Source organism: Apodemus sylvaticus, chromosome X (assembly GCF_947179515.1).
Source record: "Apodemus sylvaticus chromosome X, mApoSyl1.1, whole genome shotgun sequence".
Taxonomy (NCBI): domain Eukaryota; kingdom Metazoa; phylum Chordata; class Mammalia; order Rodentia; family Muridae; genus Apodemus; species Apodemus sylvaticus.
Genome location: NC_067495.1, coordinates 147,679,280 through 147,693,367, shown reverse-complemented (window position 1 = coordinate 147,693,367; position 14,088 = coordinate 147,679,280). Strand labels below are relative to the sequence as shown.

Genomic DNA, 14,088 nt, shown 5'->3' with positions numbered 1-14,088 from the left:
TTCACCTGAGAGATAACCAGTGAATGCTCTCTGAGAAGAGGAGCACATGATCCACTGTATTTGATCAAGATTCAGGCAGCAGGACTGCACCTGATAGACTAGCAAGGAGAGGGATGCTCCTAACTCTCTGCATCATGGAAGCTAGTACTTGGGTTCATATGAAAGGCCAGGGAGATCTGAAAGTGGATGGGGACAGGGGAAAAACAGAGGAGACCACCAGCCGGAGGAGGAATCCAAATATTAACCAATATAGAGATACTTCACATTCAGAACATCCAGTAGAAAACACTATATGATGTTCTCTTCCCATGCTTCCTGTCTTGGTAGTCAATATTATCCAGCTAAAAACTAGTCATCTTTGACATGACCTTATTTTTTTTAATTATCCTTATCTCATTCTTCCATGTCTTTCTCTTAAATCAATTTTGATCTCTCAACATCTTTCCAACTCTGCCAAAAACTCCTCTAGGTCATTGTAATGGCCACTATCCTGGTCCCTTTACATCCAATACTGTTCTCTTCATGAGGTGCAGTGACACAGCAAGCAGAACCAACTTCTAAATAAGTGCATAGAAAGCTGTCTTCTGCTAACATTTTCAGAGTCTTTGCAACACTGAACACTGTAAACCCAAACCTATGCAGGTGTGCACAAGAAGCTACTGATCAAAGCATGCTAAAGTCTAGTCAGAGGCAAAGAATCCATTCAAGAGCCACTGTACCACATGGGGACCGGAGCAAGAACAAGTAGAATCTTGAAATTTGCTTAGTGTTCTTACTACAAGAAAAAATTATGAGTGTGTGAAGTGGAAATTTCTGGGTTTTTTGAAGACTCAGTTGTGTCATGCGATGTCTTTCTGGAGACTGTCTTATGAGAGGATGTTTTGCTGAAGCAGATACGTGGTGCCTTTCTGGAAGCTGCCTGGGAAAAGGGCATGTGATGTTTTGCTAAAGCAGATGCTTGAGAACACATGATGTTTAGAAAGAGTATAAGTATAACCCAACAGACAATAGTTTGACATTGGTTCACCTTGCCACTCCTTGCTGGTCTTCATTGGGCTCTGCTGATGACTGCCTTTGCTCAAAATGCTCTGGCATTGGTTCACCTTGGCGTCTTCACTGATCATCCCTTGTTGTGACTTTGTAGAAAGAAAAGCACCTAAGAATGCAGCTTCTTGCCTCTTCTGTGGACTCTGGCCCATTGACAGAGTCTTGCAGTTTCTTCTGGATTGAAATGCCATTGCTAATTTGTGAATGGTGTTTGTGAGTGGATCAAGCTACTGCTGCTGATTTGTGTGAACTGGGCTGTTGATATCTTCACAATGAAGACTGGAATCGCCCAAAAGAACTATTTCTAAACAGGTCCACATCCCCCTTTGCCCTATTAACCTTTCTTTTCCACTACCTCTGTTGAATGGTGGGCTAGAGAGAGGTTAAAGTATTTTAAAACCCTTATTAAAGTATGTTTAAAAAAATCAAGTGTGTGAGGTCATGCCTATGTTCATTAACAAGATAAAATCATTCTACAATGCAGACATGTTTCAAAACATGATTGACTACTTTAAAAAGTGAATTAAATTTATTAAAAGCAAATGATGATACTTGCCTGTAATTCTAAGAACTGGGAAGCTGAAGCACAAGGACTGTTCCAAGTTCAGGTCATATTGGCTCAAAAAAGAAATAGCCAAAACTTTAAGGGAGTTAGTGAGTACTAGGTTACTCAGTTGTCTCATCCTTTGCCATACTCACTCCCCTCACCTAACCACCTTATCACCTTTCTCTGTTCCTTCTGATCTAAAGTCTTTTCACACATTATTACTCTCTTAGCTCCTTCTGGCCTCCTTAGCCCTGCCTCAATTCTGTGTAACTCACATTCAGCCTTCAGACCACAAGTCAAACATTCTTTTCTCTACATAACTTCCCAGGCTCCTCCTACTCCTGCACTTCCATGCAGCACCGCTCACAATCTGTGGCCAGATACTGCTATATTTCTATTTCACTGTAACCATAACCTCCACAAGAGAAGTATTATATCTTCCTTCTGTGGTCCCACTATACCCAGACATGTGGTACCATGATCAATACAGAGCAGGCTTTCAAATCTTCTGTGAGTTAAGAAGGAAAGACTGGGCCTGCAGTCATAAGACTGGAAAGCAATTTACAGTTGAAAAAGAAGTGAGTAATGAATTCCAAAGAAAATACAGACTAAAGTAATGGAAAGGAAAAATTGAACTGCAGAGAAGGCAAAAGGCAGAAATAGATGGAGAAAAGGAAAGGAGGAGTTAAAGTATTAACCAGTCTAAAGAAGTTAGAAACTCAAGCACTCAGCCAAAGGCTTTGGAATTGAGAAGCAAATACATGGTTTAACTAGCAAGCAGAAGCTAGACCTTGAGAGGGGAGGGACTGAACTGTCAAAAAGTAAAAGCAGCATTTCAAGAAGGGGAGGAGAGAAGATGCTAGTAAGATGAGGAGTTGATGGGGCCATACAGACAGCTAAGTGGTTAAGAGGACAGGATACTCTTCTAGAAGACACAGGTTTGGCTCCCAATACCCACTCACCACCATCTGTCACTTCAGTTCCAGGGGATATAATGCCCTCTTCTCCACTCCATGGGCACCAGGGTCTCACATGGTGCTTATAGCTACATACAGGCAAAACACTCATAAACACACACCCACACATTAATTAATTAATTAAAAAATGAAGAGTTTTGAGCAGCTGTGCACACTATAGAGATATAAAGATAAAAACCAATATTGTGTCGGGTGGTGGTGGCACACTCCTGTAATCCCAGTATTCTGGGAGGCAGAGGCAGGGGAAATTCTGAGTTCGAGGCCAGCCTGGTCTACAGAGTGAGGTCCAGGACAGCCAGGGCTATACAGAGAAACCCTGTCTAGAAAAACCAACCAAACAAACAAAAACCCCAAAATTGTAACACTCAAACTGAGTGGTGTCAAGGTTCCAAAGGAGGTAGAAGGAACAAGTAGAGAAAGGTTCCAGAAGGGGTACACACTTTGGCAAAGTGGACAAGTAGTTACTCTCCTATGTGAAGGAAGGGAAGAAAGGCTAGGAGAGAGGAATGTATGGAAGCTCAGAGAAGATGACATTTTTTTCAACAGAACAACTAGAGGATGGAATATGACAAGCATACTTCTGTAACCCCAGCACTTGGGAGATAGAGGCAGAAGGATTAGAAGTTCAAGAATTAGAACAGGTGTGGTGACTCAAGCCTTTAATTCCAGCAGTGAGGAGGGGAACAGAGGCAGCAGGATCTTTGTGTGTTCAAGGCCAGCATGGCCCTCATGCAAAGTTCTAGTTTAGCCACAATTACAAATGAGACCTGGTCTTATAAAAACAAATTTCAGCCACTTAGCTGAAGTTGTTTATAAGGTTTAGGAGTACTCTGGTGGAATTTTTTGGATCACTTAAGCATACTATCATATCATCTGCAAATAGTGATATTTTGACTTCTTCCTTTCCAATTTATATCCCTTTCACCTCCTTTTGTTGTTTAATTGTTCTGGCTAGGACTTCGAGTACTATATTGAACAGGTAGGAAGAGAGTGGACAGCCTTGTCTAGTCCCTGATTTTAGTGGGATTGCTTCAAGTTTCTCTCTATTTAGTTTGATGTTGGCTACTGGCTTTATGTATATTGCCTTTACTATGTTTAGGTATGGGCCTTTCATTCTGGATATTTCCAAGACTTTGATCATGAAGGGGTGTTGGCTTCTGTCAAATGCTTTCTCAGCATCTAATGAAATGATCATGTGGGTTTTTTTTGTCTTTCAGTTTATGTTGTGGTTTACACTGGTAGATTTCCTTATACTGAACCATCTCTGCATCCCTGGGATGAAGCCTACTTGATCATCGTAGATGATCGTCTTGATGTGTTCTTTGACTGGGTTGGCAAGAATTTTCTTGAGTATTTTTTGCATCAACATTCATAAGGGAAATTTGTCTGAAGTTCTCTTTCATGGGTCTGTGTGTGGTTTAGGTATCAGAGTAATTGTGGCTTCATAGAACAAATTGGGTAGTGTTCCTTCTGTTTTTATTTTGTGGAATAGTTTGAAGAGTATTGGTATTAGGTCTTCTTTAGTTGGGTGGTGGGTATTTTATAAATATTATATGTTAAATATGCCAAAATCATGTTTCAAGGAGTGAGACAGGTGATGGTAGTATAGGTTGGGAATTAACATGCTTTAGTTGGAAGAAATGGCCTGAAGAAAGCCTAGAAGAGAAGAACAAGGCTGGTTAGGAACAATGAGGGTACTTTACAGGAGTTAGAGTGTGGGATAGATATATCATAGCAGGGAGAAAGAGGCATGTTAATACCAGTCACGAACAGCTTGCACAGGGTCCTACATATATAGCTAAGGTGTCTGCAAAGACAGTCTCTAAGTAGAGGACTGAAGAGCCAGAAATGAGCCCAAGGAACTAGAAGGAATGCAATAGGGAAGACTGGAAGCAGGGAGACTGGCATGGACAGGGAGCAGAGGCTAGTGAGAGATCTCCTATAAGGGTAGGACACGAGAAGAGAAATAATGATGGTAGTGTAGGAATCATAGAGGTGACAAGATACCGTTGGGATGACAGATTGTAAAAACAGCACCTTTAAGAGAATCAAGAGTATCTAATGAAGAAACTGAGGGCAACCTGGCTGTGAGTCTGGGTTGCCAGGAGGCAATTGAGGGATTTCCACAAGCAGTTAGAAAGTGAGAAACTGGGGAATAAAAAAAAGGTTAAGGGCAGGGAGTGGATCAGTAAAAGCCTGATGACCTGAGTCTGATCCTGGGAACCCACAGTGGAAAGGGAGAATGGACTCCTTAAAGTTATATAAACACAAGAGCAGCCTAGGTTGTATGGGGCACCAGACTTTAGCTGCAAGACCCCTAGCAATGGGGGATATGGAGCCTGAACAGGCCATCTCCTATAACCTGAAAAAGACTTTCAATGGAGAGACTGGGACAACAATCCAGCCACAAAACCTTCGACCTACAATTTGCCCTGCCTACAAGATGTGTAGGGACAAATATGGAACACAGACTGAGGGAATAGTCAACCAATGACTGGCCCAATTTGTGATCCGTGTCATGAGAGGGAGCCAACCGATTCCATGGTCTCAAGAATCAATCCTTGGTACTAATAATGATACTGTTATACTTGTAGAGAGGAGCCTATCCTAACTGTTCTGAGAAGCTTCACCTAGCAGCCAATGAAAACAGATGCAGAGACTCAAATCTAAACATTAAGTGGAGCTTGGGGAATGCTACTGAAGAGGGGGAGGAAGGAATGAAGGAGCCAGATGGGTCAAGGACACCACAAGAAAACCTGCAGTCAACTAACCTGGGCCCATAGGGGCCCAAAGAGACTGAATAGTCAATGAGAGAGCATGTATGGCACAGACCTAGACCCATGCAGATGTATAGCATGGTCTTCATGTGAGACCCTTAACAACTGGAGCAGGGATGTCTCTGTTGCCCGCCTTTGGATACCTTTCCCTTAACTAGGCTGCCTTGTCTAGCCACAATAGATAATTCACCAAGTCTTGCTGCAAATGCCAAGGTTGGTTTATATTCATGGAAGCCCTCCCCTTTTCTGAGGAGAAAGGTAGATGGGGGTGAAGGGAGGTAAGGAAGGGGTACTGGAAGGAGCAGAGAGAGAGGAAGTTGTGATGGGTGTAAAGTAAGCAAATAATAAAAAAAAAATACTTTAGCTGGAAAGACACATTTGATGCAAGGTGTTTGTCTTAGGGCTTTATTGCTGTGAAGAGCCATCATGACCAGGGCAACTCTTATACAGGACAACATTCAATTATGATGGTTTGTAGTTTCCGAGGTTTAGTCCATTGTCATCACAGCAGAAACATGACAGTACACAGGTAGACATGGTGCTGGAGAACTAGCTAGGAGTTCTACATCAGGGGAACCTCTCACATGAGCTGTGATAACATACAAGGTGTATGTTATCATACATACAGCAGGAGACTGTGTAACATACTAGGTGTCGCTTGAGCTGTAGGGCATTTGAAAGCCTGCCTCTACTTCCTCCAAAAGGGCCATACCTACTCCAACAAGGCCACACCTCCTAACAGTACCATTCCCTATGGTCCTGTTGGAACCAAATACCATATTCCATTTCCTACCCACATAGGCTTGTAACTGTATCATAATGCACAGTGTACTTAGTTCAATCTCAAAAGTTCCCACAGTCTATAAAAGTCCCAACTTGTTTAAAAGTATCTTCTGAGACTCACACAATCTCTTAACTGTAATCCCCTGTCTAGAAATCAATCTGGTGGTTCCTCAGAAAATTGGAAATAGTTATACCTGAAGATCCAGCTATACCCCTTCTGGGCATATACCCAAAAGATGCTCCAACATGTAATAAGGACACATGCTTCTTCACTATGTTCATAGCAGCCTTATTCATAATAGCCAGAAGCTGAATGGATACAGAAAATATGGTTCATTTACACAATGGAATACTAAATATTCAACTATTAAAAATGAGGACATCATGAATTTTGCAGGCAAATGGATAGAAAATTCCATCCTGGGTGAGGTAACCCAGATCCAAAAGGACATGCATGGTATGTACTCACTGATAAGTAGATATTAGCCATGAAGTACAGAGTATCCATGATACAACTCATAGACCCTATCAAGTTTAAAAGAAGGAAGGCCTAAGTAAGGATGCTTGAATCCCACTTAAAAGAGGAAAGAAAAGGATCACAGGAGGCAGAGAGAGGGAAGGACCTAGATGGGAGAGGGGAGAGGGAAGGGGGAAGGGGAAAGGGGGGCAGGATCAGGTATGGGGGAGACAGGAGAAAAGCCAAGAGGGTCAGGAGAATGAATGGAAATATGCAGCTGTGGGGGTGGGAGGAGAGGGGGAACCTTTAGAAAGTCCCAGAGACCTGGGTTGTGAGAGGCTCCCCAGACTCAATGGGCATGACCTCAGCTGAAATGTCTAACAGTGGGGAGATGGAACCTGAAAGAGAGCACCTTCAGGAGATAGACAGGGTCCCCAGTGGAAGGATGGGACCACCCACCTAACTTCAAATTTTCTGACCCAGAATTGTTCCTGTCTAAAGGAAATACAGAGACAAAAATGGAGCAGAGATTGAAGGAAAGGATGACCAGTGACCAGCACAACTTGGGATTTATCCCATTGGCAGGCACCAAACCCTGACACTATTGTAGATCATATATTGTGCTTGCAGACAGGAGCCTACCATGGCTGTCCTCTGAGAGGCTCTACCAGCAGCTGCCTGAGATGTAGATACTTATAGCCAACCACTGGCCTGAGGTCAGGGACCCATATGACAGAGTTAGGGGAAGGATTGAAGGAGCTGAAGGGGATTGCAACCCCATAGGAAGAACAGTATCAACTAACCTGGACACCTGGGAGCTCCCAGAGACTAAGCCACCACCAAAGCGCATACATGGGCTGGTCTGTGGCTTCCACTACATATGTAGCAGAGGACTGCTTTGTCTGGCTTCAATGGGAGAAGATGCGCCTAATCTTATAGAAACTTGATGGGATGCCCAAGGGAAGAGGGATGGGGGAGGGGTTCCTATCAGAGGCAAAGTGGGGGGAGATGGAGTGAAGAACTTTGGGAGAGGGGACCAGGAGGAAGGGCAACATTTGGAATATAAATAAATAAAATAATTAATTAAAGAAAAGCAGATCAGAAACTTCCAACATACAATGACATAGGATATACATGACCATTCCAAAAGAAAGGGAGCATAGTGAGGAAATACTGGACCAAAGTGAGACCAAAAACCAGATGGGTAAACTGTAAACTCTGCCATCTCCATATGTGTTGTCAAAATGCTCTTCAGATTTCCATTCCTTTCAGCTTTGTTGACTGCAACATACTTCGTTCTCTTCAGCTAGTTCCATCCTATTAGCAGCTTTCCTTGGCAGGTACTCATGTCTGTGGCATCTTTAAACTCTCGGGGTTTCCAAGGTAATCCAGGCTTCACCTTCATAGCTTCACACAATGTCCTTTCACAGATTCAGCCAATGGTCTCTCTGGGTCTCCATGTAGGGAAACCCCTGCCATGCGCCTGGCCTCACTGAATTTCCTTAGCTACAGAGGAAGCTTCCATAACCCCTTTCTTTTCTCTTCTCTTCATTCAATTTATTTATTCACTTTACAATCCAATATCAGCCCTTCCTCTCTTCCAAGAAACCCCTCATGCAAGTCTCCCCCCATTTCACCTTCCCCTTAAGCCCTACTCTAGGTGCCACCCCACCACCACCACTAACTCAACTCCCTTCTCCTGCAGAGAAGGATAAGGGGCCTGAAGGGGATAGGAACTCCACAGGAAGACCAACAGAGTCAACTAATCTGGACCCATGGGGGCTCCCAGAGACTGAACCCCAAACCAAAGAGCATACATGGGCTGGACCTAGGCCCCAGGCACATATGCAGCAGATGAGCAGATAGGTCTTCATGTGGGTCCTGAACAACTGGAGCAAAGGCTGTCTTTAAGCCTGTTGCCTGTCCGTGGATCCCATGTACCTAAATGGATTGCCTTGTCTGTTTCAGTGGGAGAGGATGAGCCTAGTTTTATAGCCTCTTTCTACCTAGGGCTCTCTGGGAGAGACACACACACCTGGCTTCAGTGGTTTTCCTTAGTTATGGAAGGGGATTCCATATTCCCCCTTTTTGATCCTTGACTCTAAAGCTAGAGCCATGTAACTGCATCTACCATCTTCTGCTGCTTGCTGGGGCTGGAATATGGTCTCCTTGTTCAATTACAACCTTTCGGCTTTCAGTTTTTGATGGTTTCCTTCACTGCCTAAGCTTGGCTGTCCTGGAACTTGCTCTGTAGACTGCCCTTGAACTTGGAGAACTGCATACCTCTGGGTCCTGACTGCTGGGATTAAAGATGTGTACTACCATGCTTAGATCTAAGCTTTTCTTTAATTCCTATTTCTGAAGCCAGGCATGTGGCAGGGGTTTCCCTGAATGGAGGCTCAGAGAAGCCATTGGGTGGGATCTTTCCCTGAGGTTTCCACTCCCGTAATTCCATTTAATTTCTTTAATCTGGTTATCTCCTTCAATGTAGGTTTCATCCATTCCACTTCCTGGTGCTCCTTCAACCCTTGAACTCTTGTATTTCTCCTTTCTAAGCTTGCTACATTTCACCAAAAAGCTCTTAAGAGTGCAGCACAGAGTCTATGCTAAGCTGTTTTAAGATTTCCTTTGGCAATGCAATTAATCTAAATTTCTTCACCTTAACCTCAGGCAGATGTTCAGATAAAGGTAAAAAGCAGTCATATTCCTCACCAAAATATCACAAGAACAATTTCTAACAAAAATTTTCAAAACATATTAAAAATTTTTCCTCTGAAAGCTCTTGAGCTTCAAACCACTCTCAGTACCACTGTCTTCCTTGTTCCTATTAGAATGGCCCATTAAGCCCCCACTTAAAGCTTTCAACAACTTTTCTGATTCATAGTCCTAAAGTCCACATTCCTGCAAACAAAACCATGGTAAAGCCTACCACAGCAATATCCCAGTTCCTGGTATCAACTTCTGTCTTAAGGTTTTATTGCTGTGAAGAGACACCATGACCACACCAACTCTTATAAAGGACTCCGCTCACATACAATCTCTGCTCACTGAGGCTCCTTATGAACTTCACAGGGCATCCATTCCTGACTTATTCTCACACTGTGTCCCTCATGCCTATACCATTTCCTACCTTAGCCAGCATCTATCCATCTGCCTGTCCCTCCCTCCCTTCCTCTGTTTCTCCCTCCCTCCCTCCCTTCCTCTGTCCTTCCATCCATCCATCCATCCATCCATCCATCCATCCATCCATCCATCCCAAGATTCTGCTCTCCTTCATATCTCCAGCAGAGGCTGAACTCAAGGTTTTTTCCATTAGGTTCCTATCACCCATGGTGCTTCTCAGCTGAGCCTGTAATTCATGTTAGGGCACACCCTCTTCCTGGGGAAATCCACAGATTGGATGGTTTTCACCACCTCCAGTGTGGTGTTAACATATAATTCCACTACACTGGACATGTTTCCACATTATAGCTATACACTTTAAGTCCAAACATTACTTGTATCCGTCCCACTGGGCTTTACCTATATGGTACTCCCTTCTCCAGTGAGATCGATTTTAAGGAATAAGAGCAGCTTTGATTACTCAAGCAGAAAATCATGGGTGCTATTCTTGAGTGGATGATTATCCAACTCCCTTCTCATAATGGCCCACGCAAATCCTCTGAAGTTGCCCACAGCCTGTTTCCTCCTCCATCCCATATCCACCACAATTGCCATTAGGCTTTTGTTGCTTACCAGGGTTTGAAATCATTGTAAATGCCTAGACTGTTGGACACAACTAGTGATACAACATTACTTTAATTTCAAGCCCTGACTCTGCCATCTAGACATTGGCTTATCTGTTGGTTCTCACATCTCAGCCATGCATTAAAATTATTTTACATTACATTACATTTCACATTACATTTCATTACATTACATTACAAGGAAGGACCTAAGTAGTAAGGTATTAGTGATCACCCTTCCTAGTTGTCATTAAACTTTTATTAGACAGTAACCCCATCTAAATATATTGCCACCATTTAGACTTCCTTTCCTAGGAACTGTGTCATTCCTTGATTCCACAAAAATAATGTCAATGATACGCGTAAGGGTTTATTTTCAATATACTTAAACCATCAAACTCTAAAGTGATTGCCAAAGACTGACATCCAGCTTTTTGTAAACTTCCAGAATGTTCCTTCCCATTGTAGAAAACCAAAACATCCCACTCTTTAAGCTTGAATTGACTCCCATAGTGTGCAGTGGTAGCCATTATAGCCTGTTCCTGCCTGTACCCTATAGGACTTACAAGCATCCAAGGCAACAGGAATATTAAATAGCATATTTGGAATTTAGACATAATAATGAACATATTAAAAGAGCAAAAGATACGTACTAATCTACATCAGAACTGTGCTAAAAAATGGATGGCTAAAAGCAAGAAAACAAAAGCTAGATTTCCCCCATCAGTTTCATAGTTGCCTAATACACAAGGCAGCAACATCTTACTCTTCCATCTATCCTAAACTCATTTCCCAGGAGTATTTGGAATCACAGCTGCCTCTGCATTCAGGAGTGAGCCATGATAACCTATCCCATCTACCACAAGTTCTTCTGGAAAAGGCACAGTAGTTATACATTTTCTCTTGTCTTTCTGGGGTCTCTCTGCTCTATGCCATCACTTCATCAATGGGACATCCTTTGAAATGTGGTGACAAATCTTGGCCATAGGTTGAAAAAGTAAGTAGCAGTAAGCCATACCACTCATCCCAGTTTTACCCTGCTGTTAACAGTTGGTAAAAGGATACCTAGATATGTCTAGAATGGTAGGCTTTAACCAAGGATTCAAATCAACATCTTACTCTGTGATGTTTTAGAAAATATGTGCATCCTTGGACCATGCGCCCAGACATTCTGATACAGTGAATTTGAAGCATCTGTACAGCTTGGTAAAAATCTCTAAGATGTTCATTCTTATCTGTGCTGCTGTTTTGTACTGATATACTCTAACCACCTCTCCTTTATTCTGAGGGATAAAGTGTATTTGAATATTTCATTCTATTGCCTACAAAAACAGATGTTAGTGTTATATCAGTTTTGCAGAAGCAAAAAATTAAGAATTGAGAAGCAAATATATCCCCCATGCTAATGCGATCCACAGTCAATGCTGTAAGGTAGAAAAGAAACTATCATTTTTAACAGGGTCATCTTTATGGTCTTATAATCTACTTACCGTTTCCAAACTTCTTAAATAAAGACGATAATTTGTGATGTAAACTCTTCCCTTAATGGGGCCATTGAAAGGACATATGTAAATAACTTCTTTGTCTAGTAAGATAAAAAAAGTACCCTAAAATAATGGAAATAGATACCAAGATACACAATAAATGGTACTAACTTAATATAAAATATAATAATATATAAAATATATAAATATAATAATATAAAAATATAAAAAATAAAAAAGCAACACTGGCAAAGTTTCCACAGCTCTGTGCCAGGCTGAACTGGGCACTCATGGCACTTCTGAGTTTGCACCTATTGTTATCACCACCGGAAACATGGACACCAAAGCCAGAGCACAGAAGTGAACAAGGATCTTGCTACTGTTAGCATCTTATGATTGTAAAAGAAACTATTTGAGTTATTTCAAAGGAGGATAACGATAACATTCACACAGGGTAACCTCGTGACTGTTAGGCTGGGTGTTAAAGTTGACAACTGCCAACCACACATGTATCATAGGTTCTTGTTGCTTTTTTGACAAAGGGTCTCCTCTTTCTGCATCCCTGTCTAAACTTAAAACTCATGTTCCTCTTGTCTCAGCCTCCCAAGTAGTAGAATTATGGAAATGTGCCACTACACCCTGCTATAATTCCAGATGTAGAAATTTGCAGAAAATATTTAAGTGATAATGTACAGTCAAGGTAAAGTACATACTTTTAAAATCTGATATAAAGAGAAGCTAAATCAAAAGATTTAATTATAATAAAAATATCTTTCTCTTCCCCTTCAAGATATCCTTGAATATGTTAATGACTTTGAAATCCTTTCCTCTTCAGGTACTAAATGAAAACTATATACTAAGGTTACTTCATGCCAGTTCAATTAGTTACTATATTGGTTAAGGTCTGTCTGCTTATACTCAGTACCCAAACGTCCTATATGAAGACCAATAGTACAATTTCTTTATTGTTATCCAGAGCAAATTGGGAAGAACATGTACTACTAACTTTAGTTTCAAGACTAGAATTGTGAGTGTGAATCTATGGACACCAAATATATTCTCATGGTTCTTGTGATGTATAGATAATTCACAAAGGTACTCTTTTTTTTAAAAGCCCATTAATTAGCACAACAATTAGCCATTTAAAATTAAAATTTGACTCTTACTCAATAAATAACATGGTTCTCTGAAACAATGCCATTACTGGCCCCAAATATACTGTTATGTGGCAGGAAGGACCAACCCTAACACAAATACTGAATGCCAGCATCATGCTTCTATAGTCTTAAGTCAGAATGATTTGGCCCTTCCAAAGTAGATCCTGTCCTCTTAGCCTATGCTTATCATGAAAGAAAAAGCAAAAAACAAAACAAACAAACTAAAACACTGTATCAAAATGTTACCACCACCTTAATTTCAGTATTCTAGCAAAGGATCTCCTATTATGTCACAGAGAAGAGTCTTTAAGCTGTTATCATTTTGAAACATACATCACAGAGTGAAAACCTTAATCTACTTCCTTATAATCTTATAACCTTAAATTACAAAAAGTGGATACCTCTAGTTCAAGACTTTCAATTGATGACCTATGTTGTTCTCTCTAAATCATTCTCTTTGGTACAGAGAGAAGAATATCACTAGCCTGTGAGCACCAGGCTGTTGAAAGAACTCCTTGATCAGGAAAGGCAGGCAGTGTTCTCTCTGCATTGAAGCTCCTAAACAAAGCTAGCTTATTTGTCTTCTTTGACTTATACAGAACAAGTGGAACTCAAGCCACCTGATTTTGCTGTACTACTCCTCCAGTTCTGTACCCCAAGCCTCAAAATCTCCTTACCAGTAATTGGTAATTCCCCTGGGAGTCGAGGAACAGTCTCACTCATATCCTGACTGACTCCATCTTGAGACACCTGCAAATGAAAGGGGCATTGGACAGAGGAGGTGGTGTCATCTTTGCACACATGGTAGCAAACAGAAATACATTTTTAAAGAACAAAATAGAAGTTTAGCATTGAAGAAAACTGGAACAGAAAATTCAAACTTGGAAAAGAGAATCTGGAATGAGAATATAGGTACATTCCTAGCTAACGTGAAGCCATTTGTTTAATCCCTAGCAATAGAAAATCAGAAAAATAAAAGACTGTGCTGGCTGTAACATTTATTAGTCATGCTAACTCCTAGTCTACATTTAAATAATGTTACCAAAGTTTTGTACTTTGTAAAAAGTACTTTAAAGCTAATATATCTCAGCATAATGGTCAAACTTTAATGAAATCAGTATGCTGTATGGTGAT

General features: G+C 41.3%; 1 protein-coding gene across 3 annotated transcripts in view; it reads right to left on the bottom strand.

The window, feature by feature from the left end:
• The window catches only part of Mtm1 (myotubularin 1), a 108,124-nt gene that overhangs the window by 71,694 nt on the left and 22,342 nt on the right, over nucleotides 1-14,088 (bottom strand). For all 3 annotated transcript variants that reach the window (XM_052170658.1, XM_052170657.1, XM_052170659.1), the window contains 2 exons: nucleotides 13,632-13,704; nucleotides 11,804-11,898 (listed from right to left, as the gene is read on the bottom strand). In XM_052170658.1, the coding sequence (XP_052026618.1) occupies nucleotides 11,804-11,898; nucleotides 13,632-13,704 (168 nt within the window). The remainder of the gene's footprint in view (nucleotides 1-11,803; nucleotides 11,899-13,631; nucleotides 13,705-14,088) is intronic.